This window comes from Centruroides sculpturatus, unplaced genomic scaffold (assembly GCF_000671375.1).
Source record: "Centruroides sculpturatus isolate CEXI.00-Female unplaced genomic scaffold, Cexi_2.0 scaffold121, whole genome shotgun sequence".
NCBI classification, from domain to species: Eukaryota; Metazoa; Arthropoda; class Arachnida; order Scorpiones; family Buthidae; genus Centruroides; species Centruroides sculpturatus.
Window position 1 is genome coordinate 927,851 of NW_019384708.1, and position 21,694 is coordinate 949,544.

The 21,694-nt window shown below is 28.5% G+C and overlaps 1 protein-coding gene across 1 annotated transcript in view; it reads right to left on the minus strand.

Annotated features, from left to right (window-relative positions):
* LOC111627748 (atrial natriuretic peptide receptor 1-like) overlaps positions 1–21,694 on the minus strand; it is a 331,314-nt gene that overhangs the window by 219,117 nt on the left and 90,503 nt on the right. The window contains exons 2-3 of the mRNA XM_023371378.1: positions 12,569–12,683; positions 2,668–2,860 (exon numbers count right to left, since the gene is read on the minus strand). Coding sequence (XP_023227146.1) covers positions 2,668–2,860; positions 12,569–12,683 — 308 coding nt within the window. The remainder of the gene's footprint in view (positions 1–2,667; positions 2,861–12,568; positions 12,684–21,694) is intronic.

Here is a 21,694-nt window from a genome sequence, read left to right on the forward strand (position 1 = left end):
AACAAAAGCATTATGTGCGGTTATAGATTTATACAGGAAATAAATTAATTATCGAATTGTTTTGTATATAAAATGCATTATTTCCTACGATGCACCTCAACTCATATATTTGACAGGAAACCCCGATTAACTACGTAGGAAATACTGAGGCATAAAGGAAGTCATCTTATATCAATTCAAATATTTTTCCCTGAAAAGAGTTGGATAGATGACCGGCACGACTCTGTTATTAACGGAAAAGTATGATGTACAGGGGCAACTGGTAATTTGAGGTGGAGAGCATATATTTTAATTCTAATGTATAGAAGTATTCGAACTGATTCGTCAACGAATCATTCCGAAAACTTTTTGATCACACTTTACAGAATATTTCAAAATACAGTCGACCCCCTATAACACTGTTGATAATTCCGTTTTATATGAGTTCCATGTTGTACGAATCACTTAGATTTTACAAATACGTGTGCCGGGCTGTGAACGGCTTACGTATTTGTAAAATCTAAGTGACTCGTACAACATGGAATTCATATAAAACGGAATTATCAACAGTGTTATAGGAGGGTCGACTGTATATTCCTTTATATGTGCCTTCTTTTATTAATTTTTAATTATTTTAATAATTCCAATAAAGGATTTGTTCAGAAATTTTAAGTGTAACATGTCAACGCGTATTTTGCATTCACACAAAGTTGCAACATTCCGATGAAAACTGGAAGTCATGTTATTTCAATTCAAATCTTTTCCCCTAAAAGCAGTTAATACATGTTTGGCATAAACCTCCTTGCAAAATTTCAGAAATTTTCGAACAAAAGCACATGTGAACAAAATCGTGTCTCTATACACATACAAAACCCCTGAACTTTTTTGCATTTTTCGACGTTTAAAATTAAATTAAGTGTTGTTAAGTTTAAGTTACATTTCCAATAAAGTTTAGAAAAATCGTACAATAATAAATCTCACCATTTAAAATCTTTAATCAAGAATAAGATCAGACGTTAAACAATAATCATTATTAAAAATAAATGTTGAATGAAAAGTAGAATGTACAGAGACGAGACACTACTAATTTGAGGTGGAGAGCATATATTTTAAATTAACTAAATTAAAAATATGATCAAAAATTGAAGCCCGGAATTGTGACGATATCACAATAAATTATAATATAGTATATATGACAGTACGAAAAAAATTTTGAGTTAAATATACAGCAAAAACCAGCCATAGAGTCATTTTATGACCCCATTTTTCTATTGAAAGGTTAATTATCTCTCATTTTTTTCCGAAAATTCTTGTTTTAAATTGGAGTTCCTCTTAATTTGGGGCATTTTTTGTCATTATGTAAACGTCTGTATGTAAAGTTATGTAAAGTATGTGTAGTAATTCTTATTTCATTTTTTAAATTATACTTAAAGTAAAAGCATTATCATCATTAATTTAATAAATTATTTTTAAAGTACATTTACTTCTAATTTTTATTCAATATTTTTCCTGATAAAATCTTGTTTACAAGATCAAGATTTATCTTAAATTCGAAAAAATACGATATTTTATAAAATTGACAATTATTTCAAAAATATAAATTATAAGAAAGACTATAATAAGAATAGATAAAAATAATATTCTTATTTTCAAGACGTTATTCTTAATAATTCGAGCAAAGTGAATATATCTACTTTAAAATTCTGCTGAAACTTTAAAGTAAAGTAAAAAAAATATATCTTTACACAGCATTCACTTTACTTGAATTCAGAAGTGTGACAACAATATGACTGGGGATAGACAGCTTACCGCCTCAAGTAAAGCCTAGAAACTTTTCTGAGAAGAGTAGAATTGCATTTGTCACTTCCTTTCCAGAATTATTGATGAACTGTACAAACTTATCTGCATCTAACGTCCTTATTCATAACTCACGATCGGCAATTAGTTAATCAATTAACATCATTTATTTTAATAATGATTATTGTTTAACGTCTGGTCTGATTCTTGATTATAGATTTTAAATGGTGAGATATATGTATGTTTATTGTACAATTTTCATAGAATTTATTGGAGATGTAACTTAAAAACACTTAATTTTAATTTGTTTTACTTTTCTGTCTGGACAATCAGTCAAACAATGACCCAAAGATTTTGAACTTAGAGGGATTTGAAAAGTCGAGAAATGCATGTACTGTACGTGTATGGGAGCACGATTTTGTTTACCTGTGCTTTTGTTCGAAAATTTCTGAAATTTTGCAGAGAAGTTTGTGTATTACAGGAATTTATTCCATTACATTTTGGTAGTTAAAGGTCGAGGAGTTATGACCTTTTTTTGGCGAATATATACGAGCGTATAGCATGAGTGAGGGATAAAAACGATGTCCGAATATACTGCCCATGATAAATTATGAATGTCTTAAAACCAGATAAAAGAAAGCACGCTTTATCTTATCATTTTATAATCTTATGCTTAGAAAATCACTCATTAAACGTAGACAATTAAATATTATTAGATGAAACTTAAATATATGAATGAATTATTTACTTAATGGATTCAAAATAGTAAAATAAAATATTTGTTTAATTGTATTAAACCGTTGTGTAAATTTTTATTTAATACATTGTACTGTACAATAAATCATCTATTTAATTCCAGCATTATTATTATCAATATAAATATTTGCCTACCTCTTCTGGTCCATAATTATATCCAAATTCTTCTTTTGCTATTCTTTTTACATCATCAGAAAATTCTTTATATTCAGTAGAATCTGGTATTCTCGCTGTTACTGTAAGAAGAGCCTCGTAAGCATTCCTTGCTTTCAGATTTCTTTCTGCTGTGTCATCTGGACGATACCAAGGTCGTCGATTTTCTTTTTCACTGAATAAGAAGAGAAATTTGATGACATTAAAATTATTCATCGAATATTAACGATGAATTTTTATATCAATTCTATCATATATATCTATTTAACAATAATATTAATAATTCAAATAAAATACTGAAAAACATGAAATAATAAAAATTACTATTGGGCTGCAATTTGGAAAAAATTGTAGACTTATAAATTCCCACTTTTGTCTGTCTATCTGTCTGTCCTTTCTTAATCTCGATCAGAGTGTTAGATAGATAAAAACCGAAAGTAGGAGTAGAAAGCTTAGGGGCAGTAGACCCTGATTAACTACATATTTTCATCCGAGCCAGAATGAATATTATGTGATTTCAATTCAAAATTTGGACTTACGAAGATGACTGGCATTACTCTTATCAACAAAAGCATTATGTGCGAGGCAAGAATCTACAAATTTTAAATTGAATAAATTAAAAATATGATTAAAAATTGCAGCCCAACATTGTGACATCGTCACAATAAAAAATTTCTCGTTAACTATATACAAAATTGTAAAATTTACTTCTTATTATATGAATATCAAAAGGTTATAGTTACATTTTTCAATAGAAAATTTAAAATTTTTATCTCGATAATCAAAATATTACTTATAGCCAAATAACTTTTTCGACAATATTGATTTTATGTGATAGTAGAATAGCAGAGGACATTAAAAGGACCGAATTCTCAACATGCATCAAGAAATAAATGTTCAAAATGTGAAATCTCACTTCATCGATACGATAGTTAAAAATTAGAAGGTATCGTTGATGTAAGAGATAAAAGAAATGTGCCAATGAGTAACACCTTTGAGAGTACTTAGACCATTTAAGAATATCTTTTATGTAATCTGATGCTAGAAAATTCAGAAGAAAGTTTTTATGTTTTCAAAAAAAAACGATATCTCGATTTACGTTTTTACTAGAACTTAATGAATTATTTAGCGAATTTCTATTTTACTTCATTTGAATAATTTTAAAAAATTATGATATTAAGGTTTAACTTCTTTTTATTCTTATTATATTATTAAATAACAATTAAATATTAATTCCAACGAGAAATTTATTGACATCGTCACAATGCCGGGTTGAAATTTTTAATCCTATTTTAAAAGTTTTAATTAAAAATATATGCTTTCCACCTCAAATTAATAGTGTCTTGCTCCTGCACATCATACTTTTCCGTTAGCAATAGAGTCGTGCAGGTCATCTATCTAATTCCTTTCAGAGGAAAATTCTTGAATTGAAATAACGTGTCTTCCTATATAGTTAGTTGGAGCTTCCTGCCCCTACGCTCTCCATATCTGGTCTCGTCATAACTCCGTTCTTGAGATGAAAGGATGACAGATGGACCGACAGACAGATGACAGTAGGAATTTATAGGTCTACAATTTTTTCCAATTGCAGCGCAATAAAAAAATTGTAATTAAGTTCTGTAAATATAATATTTAATATAAAAAATAAGTTTTACATATAAAAAATAAAGTTTACATTTTACATAAGCATTACATAGAGATGTAATCTCTAGTACGATGTAATTTAATTTCATGAAGCTGATAATTTTATCACTTTTGTAATTAAAAGAATTATAGTTTCACTAATTATATTGTTAATCTATTAAGAACTGTCAATACTTATTGGATTATAGATTGTGCGCGCGAGATATGTTCTGAAACTTCTAACCAGAGAAATTTAATCAACACTCTTCAGAAATCAATATTACAAACAATTTTCTTAGAAATTATTTATAAACAGTGGCAAGTTTAACTTGTTTATGCCCAGGAAATAATAGAACTTACAGTATAATTTATAACTCGTCGTATTTCCTAGTACCCAGTTTATATGATGTACAACTCTTATCATATTATCTAATATAACAGATCTATTACAATAATCTTGTACGTACTTGATATTGTACAAGGTTTTACCTATTATAATTACTAGATTCCTATCATTGGATCCGATATCGATATGCATATAAGTATAGTTAAGCGAAAATCCGGACTAACTGGAGCTAAATCCTAACCGGATTTTTAAGTAAAAATGTAAATTAATATTTTAAGTAATGGAAACTCAAAATGCACTGTATTTCAAGTTTATATGTTCTGATTTCAAGTCAGTATTTCACAAGAAATGTAAGAACGCTTACAGAGATTCAAAATATAATTTGCAAAATTACTATATTTAAACAAAATGTACACTAATCATAATTTCAAAATTAAAAGATAAATTCTGAATGTTAAAACATCAACAATGAATTTACCAGGGTTAATATCCATTTTTTTGATGGAAGTATCGGATGTTTTAATATATATGTACTGTACACGAGATTCCTAATATCTAAATGCCCTAAACAAACGCTTAAAAGCCTATTTATAAAGAATAAAAATTAATTTATAACTTATCAACAATTGTTTAGAAAATTATCAATTAGAAAGTGGTACTTTTGCTCAAATTATTTCAATATTCCTATTCATTTATAAGATGTTACCAGAAGACAAAACATATTCTTACATTTTTTTTATATTCTGTAAATAATTTCAATAATTTTACGCATTTAAAATTAATATTTATCAAGTATATATTTTTTCTGTGCTCATATATAGATCCACTCTACAACACTTATTAGAAAGCATAACCTTGTATAATAGCTTTTATTAAATAAATCATCGCTTACAATACTTCTGAGGAATTTATCTTAGTTGTTTATAGTTTTTTTTTTTTTTTAATTTTCTCTTAAAGAATGTTACTAAATTGATTTATATGTTTATGTAAGTAATTATATCTACCATTCAGTATTTAAAAAATATATATATATATATTTTTTAAGGTGAATATATCATCTAATTAGACTTGTTATCGCTGAAAGAGCATGTAACATCGATTTTATGATCTGTGTTTGTCATAATAAACATTTTCCGTATTTTTTCATAAACATTTACGTGCAGAAATATGACATCCAGAGAAAATATTTCAAAATAAAGCAAATTAACTATTATTATCTCTTCCATTAAATGTTAGAAATTTATGATTTTTTATACGATATAGAAACAAAATTAAAATAACATTGAAAATTTTAATAAATTTTCATTATCTAAATATCGTTAAAGTTAAAATTCTTCGTTATCTTTCATTAATAAAAAGAATTTAAATTATTGAGAATGATTATATTCTCCTTATTATATGAATTTCGAAATAATTAATTAATCAAAATCTTTCGAATATTCTTAAATAAAACTTAATGAATTAGAGATTTCAAAGATTTTTACTTCAATTTTCAACAATTCAGTTAAGTTAAATATTGAAAATTAATTATGTATTTAATGTAAACAATTTAAATATCCTTCATCAATATTCTAAACATAGAAACTGCTTGTATACTTAATGAAATTATTTGGCATCTATGTGAATTATCCACTTGAAATCTGCTAAAATTAATAAAATCTTAATAAAAAACATATTCAAAACTCGACTCTTCCTTTTTAAAATTGACATAAATTTGATTCAAAGGTTTTATAAATTAATTTTAAAGTCATTTATATGCTAATTTAATGCATCTAGAACAAGAAATGAATCTATTACTTTATTTTCTTAATTAATAAATCGTTTTGTTTTGATTATATTTTTCATTTTCTGATAATGTTTTCTAAAAATATGCAAATATTTACGTGTTATTAATAAAAATACATCAATTATATATAGTTATTTAATTTTAATAGATAAATGATGAAAAATACATCAATAAGAGTTTTGAGTAGTCGCGATTCCGAAAGATAAAAACCGGAAGTAAAACCATAATAAAAATAAGTACTTTTGTCCACAAAAAAGACCATTTTAGAGCAGTTTAGGCCGTTTAGTAGATGGTTAAACAGTTTTAAATTAATGAAGCATAATAGAGAAGATATAGGTAAAAAAATTTCCTGAATTGTAAATATGAAAGGGCGCTGCGAAGCCTCATTATTTTTTCAATGAAAACATAAATATTGTACAATGAGAACTGGTTTCCTTTAATTACAAGTTTGTTGAAAATTTCTCTAGCAAATTTTAAACGTCCAGTATCAAATAAATACTGACTACAATATCTTCTGGAACTAGTTTATTCAACCTAATACATAATGCATTTCGAGTGGTTCATAAAAACTCAATTTCTCCTCTTCAGTTACAATTGAATAAACAATATTAATTTTGAATAATACAATATCAATAAAACATTAAAGACATTCCTTAATATTATTTCCTGTAATAATTATAGCATATAAATTGAAATTTTAAATGATTTTTTTTAATGTTTAAAACATATCTTTCCTGTAAACCACCCAATTAATACGGTTTAAACCCTTGTTGAAAAATACACTAATATTTTTAATTATACTGTTATTATCAAGTACCAATACATATCACACAATATATCTACTTATACAATAACCAATGTAAAAAAATCATCAAATTTGATCATCAAATTCGTTCTCTTCATCACTTAAAATATCAAACTACTGTCCAGATTTTACTACACTCAAACATTATCGTATCACGTATACAACTTGATTAACAAAACTTAAATGTTACGTTAATATTGATATGAATATGTTAAAAATCCATTTATATTCACCTTCAGTCGATATATATAAGGCCCCACGTGCCTAAATTTCAAGATATAATTCGTATGTTTGGCTATTTACATTCCTTTTCTGTGAAATATTCGAAAAAATTCTCACATAAAAACTTGTAAATTAGATTATTTTAATTCTGAAAGATGGACTCGAATTTGAGAATAAATAAAATTCATTTTTTGGTGAGAAGCATTCATAATAAATATATAGAATTATCAAGACAGGGGCAATAAAATTATAAATATTTTAATTATATTAGCAGTTAAGCACTTTAAGAAACAATAACTATTGTTTGTAAAAAGGTATATCAATCATGCAGTATAAACCTAAATTTAATATAAAATTTCTTTTTATATTGAATATAATAGAAGAAAGGAATTTCTTCTTTAAATAATCTTTCTTTCTAGTTTGAAATCCGATAAAAAATAATCTTGTATAATTCTACTTTGTGAATTAGAAGCACAAACAATGATATTGCATGATACAGATAACATACAATTTTATACGATTTATTCTATTAAATTTAAACAGAAAAACAACAGAAATTTATTACATAATTCAGGAATTTTACAGCAATTTACTTATAAATAGAATATTTAATTAATGAAATACGAATTTTATTTTAGACTTTTAAGGCAATTCTTGAGTATGAAATACTTATTGTAATGATCATATATGAATTATACAATTATATAATTTATGAAAATTATACAACCCTTGAAAATCTTTAATCTGGAAGAATTGGAAAATTATTAGGCTGCAATTTTCAAGTAGACCTATAAATTCCCACTGTCGTCCGTCTGCCTGTCCACTTGCCTGTTCTTCCTTAATCTCGAGAACAGAATTATATAGGTGAAAGACGATACCAAATATGGAAACCTTAGGGGAAGGAGGTTCCCGATTATCTATATAAGAACTTCTGGTAAAATCGGAAGTCACATTATTTCAATTCAAAAATTTTTCCTAAAAGGATGATTGTTATACAGGTGACCGGAATGACTCAATTTCTAACAGGAAAAGTAGGATATACAGGGGCAAGCGACTACTAATTTCAGATGGATAGCATTGTATTTTAAATTACATAAATTGAAAATATAATTAAAAATTGCAGCCCTGCATTGTGACGATGTCACAATAAAATAAATAAAAAATAACGTATCTTTGAAATAAGTATTCTTGTAAAATTCTATAATAAAATATAGCGTATTAGATTAAGCTTATTACAACCTTTATACAGTAGAAAATGGCAAAGTTTTAAGTGAGGGATATTATTCAATATATATATTTTATTATATTATAGAATTTGTGAAGAGAAATTGATATTAATACTTAGATATCTTATAATGCAATATTAAATATATCTAAGTGGCAAGCAGCCAAGGAAGCAAACATGGTTAATACTCTATAATATCATTTGTTCGCGTACGTATCTGCTTACTACCTAGAAGTACTCATTATAAACATGAATACCAATATTTAATGATGTTATGAATAATTTTCAAAGTTTTATTGTGAAATAAGATAGAATATGACGAAGAAATAGTCCAGGTACAATATTTTAAATATATTTATGAAATAATGCAAAACGTTTAAGTTTTTCTATGAAGTTTCTACAAAGAATTCTTATCTTGTCTCTTAAGTTTGTAAGTAGAGTATAAAACATTTAATTCTGTCTATTTTATAAAATGAATTTCACTCAAACTTGAGAGAAAAACAAACGAAAGTCTAACAGATCATTCTGGATAAACCAGGAATTGTTAAATTACATACAGTCGCCCCCCTATAATGCGGGTTCATACAATGCGGATTCGTATATTGCGGCGAAAAAATTGCGACAGTATTCATATAAACACACTAAAAGAGACTCGTAAAATGCAGTAAAACGTCATCGCCGACTCGTGTCGCGACAGGATTGATCGAATCTGGACCAATAGTGGACGAACAGCCGAACTACTTACACGCTACGAAGAATTTAGGCGGGTAAGTGGAGTTTACTAATCAATCAATCATTTTATTTTTACATGTAATATACATATATCCTGACCCCGCTGTGGCATTATCAGGAAGTTTACTATCATCTGTACAGTATATAAATTAGGTACTGTAAGTACTGTAATTTTATACATTTCTTGTGAAAAAAAACATTTCTTATTCAAAGGCCATAAAAATTATTTCTATTAATGATGTCACCAAAGTTCAACGAATTTTTCGCAGAAAAATAATGTAAAGTAGTAACCTTTTAGCACAGCGGGGACAAAGGGGGTACGGCTTTGTTAATTGGACCCACCTGCGGTGAGACGGTAGTACAATTGCCATATTGTAAACGAACGAACGTAAACAAGTGGCGGACGTTTGTGTAAGCTTCACTCTCGTCGGGTGACGGCGGACCCGAGTGTAAGCTGTTCGGGCAAAGAAAAGGGATTGTGATTGGTCGGAAGTCCCCGTCCAAAAACCCTTAAATTGCGGGCCGAACGAGAGGAAAGGAGAGAAGGGCAAGAGACTGGTACACGGTAGTCTCAGGCACTTGGGAAGCCCGCTGAGCGTAAAGAGAGAGTGTTCTCCTCTGTTAATCTTCTCAGGGACGGGTTAGTGCTGAGACCGGACCGACCGTGCAGTTGAGCCGACTCCGAAAGCTGACTGAGGTCTCTCCCAAGAGTATTAGTTTCCAGACGCCAATCTGGCACGTGAATTCACCACGCATGATCTTCCTGTACATATGCTACGTTTATAACTTGTACAACTGTAAATAAACTATATATATATTCAATTTGAGTGTGGAGGTGTACTTTCCGACGAACCTGATTCACCACATCGAGTCGTGAAACACAAGAAACCAACTCAACGAGACGGAGTTGGGAAGGAACATTTTTCCATAAGAGCTTCACTAATAACTTATCAGAAAACGCGCCCGCCGTTTGGGTCTCTGCTCCGCGACGAAAACAAGCTTAAGCAATGGCGTCGTCGAACGGTGCACTCTCCGTAAGTAATCCTACAATTTTTTGTTTATAGCGTAGTTTATACGGATTATTCCCAAAAAATTGTACGTGTTTTGGAAATGTTGAGTTAAATTAGTCTAGAATCGATTAATTTTATGGAAGAAAACCTTTCAAACAGCCATAGTCCGTAAACTGCATACGTGCCGGGCTGTGATTGGCTCATGTATTTAAGGATTCCTACAACGTAAAATTCTTATAAAGTGGAACGTATCTACCGCGTTATGGGGGGGGTCGACTGTACTAAAATTTTCACAAATTTGATCCATTAATAAATTTTATTTCTTTTTAATCATTTCACATTGTTTAGAATAATAATTATTATTATTAAAATAAGTCCAAGTTATGATTCTTTGACTGAAATAATATAAAATATTTGCCAATGTTTCTAATAAAATTAAGTATTTGTCCTAAATATGTTTTACAGCAATCATATCTGTAAGTATTCCGACTCCTTTCCTTAAGAAAAATTAAATTTTGTACAATACATTCAGAGAAAAAATCGCAGTTTTTCAGCCTATTTTTAAGTAATATTTCAATCCTACAGCCTACATAATACATTTTATTTTATAATCACAAAATACGTTATACAGTAATTTATAAAATACAGTCCTTTGGAAGTCTCAATTTTAATATTTTATGGTTTGTTTAATACGTCTATAAATTATTAAATGGGTTATTTTACTAATTATTTGATATAATGAGTTATAATTATGATAACAATTATTATATTTAATATAAATATGGAGTAAGTATACATATTAAAAAATTCTTATACTTTCTGAATATTCATATTTTAAGATTAATTTAAAATATAAAGGTAAATATTTACAATATATCAATACAATATTTTAAAATTGGAAACATAAGACATTTTTTAAGTAAATATTTAAGAAATTTGATGTAAAGTAAATAATTTTAATAGAACTTTCAAATATTTGCATTTTTAGCTAATTAATTGATTTAATAATCATACGTATTAAAAATTTTCAGACGATTAATTACCTATTTTCATTAATTCTGTCTCAAATGATAAAAGTAAGATAAATTAAATATAAAATTTTATTAATTAAATCTGATAAATCTTAATCTAGTTGCTATCTTGAAATTTTAACAATTAAAAATTATTTTTAATAATTAAATTTAATATATTTTCAGCAATTCATTATGCTGATTATTATTTAATTTTTCGGAAATAATTTAATATATATTGTGTTAGAGTAAACCCTTGGTTTAACGCATTAACAGGGGCAAACGGATACAGATCCTCGTTAATGCTGAAAGTTCGTAAAGTCGAATGTAACCAAGAAAAGGGCATTTTTCACTCTTCAAATTGAAATAATTGTAATGCAAAAATAGCTTTAATAGAATGTAAAATATAAATTTATTCGATTATAATAAAGAATAAATCGACGAAATTTGAAATATAAATGCAAAACTATATTTGGAGCTATCAAAACTGCATTTAAAAAATGGCCTTTGATTTGTGGAAATCAGAAAGAGTTTGTGAAAGTTACGGAGTAAACATACACACTTTCTTTTAACTTCTGTATCAGTTGATAAAATTTAAAAATATATGCTCTCCATTTCCAATTAGTAGTGGCTTGCCCCTGTACATCATACTTTTCCTGTTAGCAATAGAGTGGTGTCGGTCTTCTATGCAATTCCTTTTAGGAAAACATTTTGAAATGAAATAATTTAACTTCCATTTTGTATTGGAGGTGTATATATACAGTTAATCGAGGCGTGCTGTCCATATTCGTTCCATATCTGTCTTCGCTTTTATCTACCTAATTCTGTTCTCGAGATTAAATTAGGACAGACAGGTGATAGTAAGAATTTATACGTCTACAGTTTTTTCAAATTGCAGTCCAATAATAAGAAAAGTTTTTATATTTCATTATTTTAGCGCAAAAATATTGATTACACTTTCATTATATCATATTTATGAAATCTCACATAAAATAATTTATATTTTTACTGTTATTATCAATATATACTGCATAGTAAAAAGACGTTTATACAATAAAAATTAATAAATATAACATTAATTTATCATTGAAAGTAAATTTTATGAAATTAAAAGTTATACGAACCTGGTAAATAGTTCAATATTAAAAAATACGTATTCTCCACTGTTTACCATTTCTAACTCGTATGCTGCCAACAGAATTTCTCTGACAGCATTTGAAGAGGCACATATTAATATGACTGAAAAACATATAAAATTTTGTAAATTGTATTTTTAATACATCTTATCATTTAAATAACGTAATACAAGAGAGTCTCGATTATCCGACATTCTGCTTTATGCAATATATTAATAATATGCGATGTACTATTTCCAGTGTATGCTCGGGCTTTGTATGTGCTGTACTTTACTTAATTCTTGTTGATTTATCTATCAGTTCATCCCATTTACCAAAAATGTATCTTTTATTCATCTATACAAATGACCTATATTTGTAATATACCTACTACAGTATAACTTTTTTGTGTGTGTTTTCTTTTAATGTAATTCTATTGTTTGTAAAGAATGCTAAATAAAAACTGAAGTAAATAATTTTTTCAATTGAATAAATTTTATTTAATATTTATTTAAAATCACCATAAAATATGCGATTTGTTTCGATTCTTTTGTTTTCATTTTATCTGAGATCTTTGTTAATTTAACCATCTGTTGTGGGATCGGATCAAACATTACCCAAAATAGGCAAATACAAAGGCACCAAAGATAAAAATTACCCATAGGGACAGATTATTTTTCTTCGGATTTAAAATTGTTTTCATTTATCATTATGTAATCATAATAAGTATGTTCCCTGAAAGACTTTTAAGGTTCTGTCACATATTTGTTTTCAGTATTTTCTTCAATTAAAGAGCTCCATTCAACAAAAAAATCTACTTCATTAGGTTTGAAGTAGATTTTCTGTTATTCAACACATAGGAATATAATGATTGTCTTAATTTACATAAACACAACGAGGTTTTAGTGACCGTGTTCCATATTTTACCAACACTATTCTGTTCGACTTTACCCATAAATTGGGCAAAGTCGTTTGATATCATTAATACCATTTTTTTGTGAACAACCATTAACCTTATTCACTTCCTGCTAGGTTTTTTCACCATTTAAAAGTTTAATGATTTGTTTCTTCAGGCTTCTACCGTGATGCCATTTTGACTGATATTCACTTCTGTCCAATAACTGATATACTAATTTGCAATAAATAACTATGAATTAATTCATTGGCTTTTCCGTTATAATTACAAATTCATCTATATTTATAACAGAAAAGTCAATGAAGTTTGAAGTTATTTATTGCAAATTAATTGATAATACAGATCAGAAACTTATATTGAAGTGATACACTGAACTTATACCTATAGGCAGTGTCTTTATTTATAAATACTACCAGTCCGCATAAATGATAACTGAACATATAAGACTCTTTACTGAGCAGATATCGATACTGCGTATCTATACCAATACTTTTGACGCTATATACCGGCGCGCTCGAGCAGAAAAACAGTTCTATGGGTATAAGCAAATTGTAGCTTGTCAATGGAACAGCCCCGTGCTTTCTGTATAAGGGACTAATAAACTCATTTTGTTTATTTATTATATGTTTATTTTATTATATTTGCTTAACCTTTTTTTAAACAGAACTGAACCGTAATATATCTATTATTAGATATGTAGCTGCTTTCTGTGTATATTATCTAATTGAACCTTGTTTATTAATAGGACTTATTATACTGGTAAAGTTTCTAATATTCTATTCAGAAACTTCACCAGTATAATAACTCCTATTAATTAATAAACAAGGTCCAAGTAGACATTATATACAGAGAAATGAGTATGGACAAATAAGCTAAAAAAATTGTTGTAGATATCTTCTTCCACGGAAAATTTGCAGATCCTTCTTTTGTTATATTGTCACACTATTGATGTTTTGATCTATGTATTTATTCAATGTATAACCTTCTCTGTATCAAATATTTTCTTCGACTGTAATAAAATTTTTATTATTCATAATTGTTCTCAGTAAATTATTACATATTTTTTACGAGGATTGTATTACGCAGGGTTCTGTGATCAAGAGACTCGAGAATAGGATCGATCTCTTAACTCTTTGGGACATTTAATTCGGATAATCGGAACTGTGATGTATAAAAATAAAAATTTATAATTTATAATTTTCTTATTTGTTTAGCGTAAATTTTCTTTTAAATACAATATAATATATAATAAAACTAATTTCTGAAGAAAATTATTATTAAATTAAGTATCTTTATTATAGTTAAGAGGTGAAGTGTTTAAGCTTCAAAAACGATACTCATTACTTTAATTACTAACAAGTACCAATTAAAGTTATTCAGTGAACAAAAAAAGATGTGTAGATAGCAACAAAGAAAATTAAAAGGAAAGAATGACTCTTACAATAAAATATTTATGTATCAGTTTCTTCCAGATATATCATAACATGCAAGAGTTAATGAGTTAATACAAGAGATTAATGCATAACTAATACGTTAATCTTTTGCATTAACGAAATATTGTTCAAATTGAATCCTTTGTTAAACAAGAAAGTTTAATAAATTTTGACAACAGAAATAATTTTAAGAAAATATTCCTAAACTTGAGAAAATTAGTAACGTTTATGAGATTTTGTTCTTTAATCCTGATTTTAAATCAGAGAGTTTTAAGAAATTTATAATAAGCTTCAAAAAGCAGTATCGTGTTTCTATTTTAAAATATTTAAATATAGAAAAATATATTTATAAAAATTCTATATCTAAACTGTAATTTGAGATAAGCTATTCAATGAACGTTCTTAATAATTTAAATTAATGCTTTACTAAAATTATTTTGAGATAAGTTTATTGGTGATTTAAGATTTGTTACTAATAAGATAACAAACAAATGATGATAATTCTTATTTTCTGTCCCGATCACAATAAAATTTAATGAAAAAATTAGTTTTATAACAATTCATTTGATTTATATTAAATTTATTTGGTTTGATTTTGTATTTCATTCTAAGATATAAATTTCTTTCTCTAGAGAGGTTTTGTTACATGTGAAGAAAGAATTGAAATGACTATTTCCTATCGATTTGTATTTTTTTATCAGAAGAATATTATTCTCCTGTGTGACATAAATGCTGACATTCTTTTTCTTACATCTCCAATATATCACGGTCTAAATAACTTTTTCAATGACTATACTTTTAAAGATTTCATTGCGAATTTTAAAGTTATACTTAACAAAACGAAATTCTATAAATTCTTTAGTTTAACTTTTGATATTTATATTTTAATTTTTGTTTGTATGATTCGTGAAACATTTATATATACATATATATTTAAATTTACATGAATAATAAGTATTTTATTTGTATACTTTGAAATTTCTGACAGACTTCTCTCATTTAATTTTCTATAGAAACTGATTTATTTATATATCACGGTATAAATTGTTAAGAACTGTTACAATAATTCACTTTTTTTTATTTTTTAAATGTCAAAAATTTCGTTATTCCTTTCATATTTCTAGAGAATAATTTTTCAGCATTATTTGAATAATTCAAATGGCGATATTTACAATTTTCCAGTTTAAAATTTCAATTGAATTGTACTATAATAACAGGTTGTTATAACACAGCCAATTATATTTTAATCGTACTTGAACGAAGAACTGTTATTGAGTATATCATATACAGTTATTGTCATACGAAAAAATATATTAATATTAGATTGACAGATTCATCGTGCTTTTTTTGTCGATATTGGACTGTACTATCGCAGCACTGTTATTATTTTTGACTGAATAAAGATATTATAATCTCGATATTATAAAATAAACAGAAACGTTTCTAATAATGAAATTTTTCAAATATAAACCCAAATTTTAAATGAGATTTTTTAGCGATTAAAATAAATCTTCTTTTGTGGTTAGTCTTCCTGAATAATCAGGAAATTGAGAATCACAAAATCCTGCTTTTATAATGCAAACATAAATAGGACTGCTGATCCAACTCTATATTGAACAATCCCTGAGACTATTAATTAAAAGAGAATAATGTGAAGAAGACAATCGAATGAACAAAGAATAAATGGCAATCATCTCGAGCCTAAATAAATATCTTAATCTTCCCTGCCAGTGAAGTACTTATTAAGGATTATACGCTTCCGAGAATTGTTAAGAAACTTATCCTACTCTTTATATTAATCCTACATCTATTTTATTTACATATTTTTTACTATAGACTTTACAAAAACGAAGTATACACATAATAAATATATTAATTAAATCAAAAACATACTCGCGATTTTTACATACTCTTGTCTAAATCGACAATATTTTATTTAATTTTGAACCATTTTCTTTGATTAAAATAAAAATCAAATTTATATAATTTAGTTTATAATATAAAATAATAAGAATATTTTATGATATTGAACAAAGTTGACGTTCATTTACGATGCGGTTAGGTTTTTTTAGATAGTGAGGAAGACGAAATTGAATGCGTTCGGTTATACCAAATATCGAAATTCTTTTTCATAAAATTATGTTTAATATACAGTATAACGTCGTTTATCCGAATCAATTGGGGACTGGGGTTGTTCGGATAATATATTTTTCGGATAACCGATTATGCACGAAACCTATCGTGTTAAAATTTTTCTCCGTTGCGTGTCGCTTCGCGTTGAATTTTCGTCGATATTAAGCCTTAAAAAACTTTTTAAAGTAATAATCGTGGCTATTGTATCGTTAAAAATTATTTTTTTATTTTGTACAAACAAAATACAGTAGAGCGTCGTTTATCCGAAAGTCAGTTATCCGAAAGAATTCCAGTCGGCAAATTTAAATTTTCGCTAGTGCTGTGGCGCTGCAATCTTTGGCTATATCTTGGGCCACTCCAATATTTTTTTTGTTGATGTGTGTTTTAGCTGGCAGCACTGGCACTTTTGTGTGGTGTTTTTCTGGGGACTTTGTGTGGTGCTGAATCGAACGTTTTTTATACTAGATTAACTTCTAAAGTATAATTTTTTGTTTTTATATTTTTCAATTTTTTTTTTTTTTGTTGAATTTTTCCTTCCGATGGCTGGATTATTATTAAAATATATCAAAGACAAGTCTGTCCAATAAGAATCACCATTTATTTTGCGTTTCAGACATACACAGTAATGGCGACAGGCCTTCCTTTTTAGGCTACATGCCGCCAAAAGGTAAAAAAAAGTCCTTTAAAAAACACAAACATCCAATTAAAAGAAAAGGAATCGGTGATACAGACGTCTTACTTCTTATCCATCTGGCCAATGGGTGGTTCTGCTTTATATCTACTAAAAAAGCGCTGGAATATGTAGATTTTGAAGCTGCCCCCTGGCGACGGTACATTTAAAATTTTTTTTTTTTTTTGAATTTTTCCGTCGGATGGCTGGATTATTATTAAAATATACGGACGGAAAAATTCAACAAAAAAAATTTTAAATGTACCATCGCCAGGGGGCAGCTTCAAAATCTACATATTCCAGCGCTTTTTTAGTAGATATAAAGCAGAACCACCCATTGGCCAGATGGATAAGAAGTAAGACGTCTGTGTCACCGATTCCTTTACTTTTAATTGGATGTTTGTGTTTTTTAAAGGACTTTTTTTACCTTTTGGCGGCATGTAGCCTAAAAAGGAAGGCCTGTCGCCATTACTGTGTATGTCTGAAACGCAAAATAAATGGTGATCCTTATTGGACAGACTTGTCTTTGATATATTTTAATTTTTCAATATATTTATTATATTTGTAAAAAATAAAGATATAATTTTTAACGATACAATAGCCACGATTATTATTTTGAAAAGTTTACATTAGGCTTAACATTGACGAAAATTTAATGCGAAGCGACACGCAACGGAGAAAAATTTCAACATGAGATATTTTTTCGTACATAATCGGTTATCCGAAAAATAAGTTATCCGAACAACCCCAGTCCCCAATTAATTCGGATAAACGACGCTCTACTGTAAATATATTGAAAAATATAAAAACAAAAAAGTATATACTTTAGAAGTTGATCTAGTATCAAAAACGTTCTATTCAGCAGGACACAGTCCTCAGAAAAACACCACACAAAAGTGCAAGTGCTGCCAGCTAAAACACACACATCAACAAAAAAAAATATTGGAGTAGCTCAAGATATAGCCAAAGATTGCAGCGCCACAGCACTAGCGAAAATTTAAATTTGCCGACTGGAATTCTTTCGGATAAACGACGCTCTACTGTATATATTAGTTTATATCTAGAATTTGACTAAAAGAATTGTTTCTATCGCGTTCAGTCGGTTTTTTGTTCGTGTTTCATCTCTTAATTACGAACAAATGCTAGAAAGATACAATCAAAAATTCGAATTATAAATAGATTTTACTTGAGTTCGCTATCTTTATTCGTTTATGACGTCTGACGTCGCCTTCTGACTTCCAGGAATCCTCTCCATCTCTCTATATCTATATACCAGTCCTCTGTAATCCCGTTTGCATTACATGCTAACTTTACTCCGTCGTACCAAGTTCGCCTGGGTTTTCCATATTTATACGGTCAATCAATCAGCATTCATTTCACTTTAAGTACGTGAGTTTTGATTGGTTAAATTTATCGTCTACTCCCAACTTTTCGTTGGTAAAATGGTTATAGTCATTAGTGCAGTTATTTTCCAAGTAATTTTACGTCTATTCCGTTTCCTTTTCTTTAGTCTCCAATTAATACAACTTTACGAAAGTCTTGAATTTGATATAGAGAACATGTGCCATCCTCTTCTACCTTTATCAGTGGAGAAAAACACCTGAACCATAATCAGAGAAAAAACACCTGAAGTCTCACCTGTAACTCCAACATACAATCATCTCAACGTATTTATTTTTAAATATTCTCACGTCATATTCAACTTTTGTTATAATCCTACCATCTTTCCTCACTTTACAGAAGAATGCAGACAACAACAAAATTATAGACATTTTAATTTTCTAAAATGTATAAGTTTGTTTATTGATTTTCTAAATACACAAACAAACTTGTTTGTTTTTATTCACATATTTTAAATTGTTTAGTGATTTGTGATATATAGAAATACAGTACTTCGCAATTTAATTTACTGTATGAGCTTTGAATAAATTAAATATAAAATTTCATATATTCATTAAAATAATAGTCAAATTTACAAAGTTTACAATGTTCGTATTTCGCACAATTGGCGCCCAACTCGGTGCACCAATAACATTAACAAAATTCAAATAGTTCAATATGCTTATCTTGGTTCGTCGAGAAGACACCTTACGACACATCGACGAATTGTGGCTAGAAGTAATCTTTTTCCGGCAGTTGAAGAAAACAAACAGCGAGACGAAAGCAAACTTATCTCGACCACTGATGCACACTTGAAATTCCAAACCGAACTTAAATGAAACTGATGTATATCCTGTCGTGCCGAAGCAAACTTAATACTTAAAAACTTACACGAAATTCAATTATATCCTAAACTTCCGAACTTAAAACTCTCGCTTCGACATCAATCCTTTTATAGCCGTCGAAAGTGGGCTGGTTGACCAATCAGTGTTTACTAGGGTTTCTCAAACGGGGTTCCGGGATCCCGGGATCCCGGTTGTTTTTTTAACCCGGGAAATATCCCGGGAAATTTTTCTTATCCCGGGAAATCCCGCAAATTTCTTAAAAATTCATTTTTTTTCTTATTTTGCGTTAAGGTTGAGAAATTTTGCAAATAGAAAGCATAATTAACTCATTCACTGTCAGAATACATTTGTATTTATTAATTTTAAACCTACCTATTAGTTTTTTTAAATTTTTGCTCGTTATAGCATGTCACAAATGGTCAATAATCAATATATAGCTTATTTGTGGCAGGACTATAAAAATTCTTTACTTGTCGGAACCTGTAATATCTGGANATATAAATTTGATCATAGATGATACCAATTGCCTCAGAAGATAAACCCCAGTTTTTACGCGCTATTTCAGAAAAAGCGTGAAAAATGAGAGAAGTTCTTTTGGCTACATATGAAATGTGTTCATCCCACCCAAGCCTGAAATCCAGCCATACTCCTAGGTATTTGATGCACTTTTCAATTTTTATTGACTGATTATTCATTTTTATTGTAGGCTTGCGAAGATATAAATTTGGTTTTCTTGGTTTGTTGAATACAATACCGGTAGTTTTTGCAGGATTAAATTTCAGCTTATGTTTAATTCCCCATTGATGAATCTTTGCAAGAGTATCATTTCCACGTTTTTCCAAAAATCAACACTCGAACCCGAATGTTCTAGAAACCAACCGGCACTCGAACCCAAATGTTCTAGAAAGGTAAACTGATGCCTTTACTATCTCCATCATCCTGGCTCTAAAATCCTTTCGCACTCACACGTAACTTCTAAATGTCAGTGGTTTATCCCAAAAATGTCTCTCTGCCTATTTTATATGAAATTTTTTCAAATATATTTTTGAACGAAATTGATTATTCTAATATGAAACGATCGTATTAAATATAATTCAAAAATGATTGTTTTTTATATTGGATTTTAACTGAATAAAATTCGTGAAATCGTTTGTACAGTTGTACAATGATATTTTTAAAATGGTTCACTTTTATCCCGGGATCCCGAGACAAGCAAAAGACCGGGAAATGAGAAACCCTAGTGTTTACCGAGCTGTAACACTATGCAAATAACGTGTGGCGTGATTCCCGGCCGACCAATCAACGATTACCAGTTGTAACGCTATGCAAATATGTGATTCCTGTTCAATCAGCTATTACTGAGCCAAAGCCATATGCAAATCATGCCATGTGGCGTGTTATCTGCTGATTAATCAGCGGCCGCGCATTGAAAAAGCCAACGGCCATTTTCAATGCGACGAGCGTTACTAGTTCAAAAAAAAAAAACTGGAATTGTGTCTTTACACGAACCAACCCCGACAATGAATATAAATAGAATAATTAAAAGATACATAAAAGTATTTTAAGTAAAAAAATTAGGAAATTAAATTTATCAATGTTATGATGAGTTTGCACAGACTTTCAATGAAGATGTATGGTGATGGCAGACATGGTCAGATCAATCAACACTCGAATTTCAATTCAATTCAATTCAATTCTTTTATTAAACACCCTGTAGGTGCATTCTCAGTACCGTTTAATACATAGCTGAGAGATATA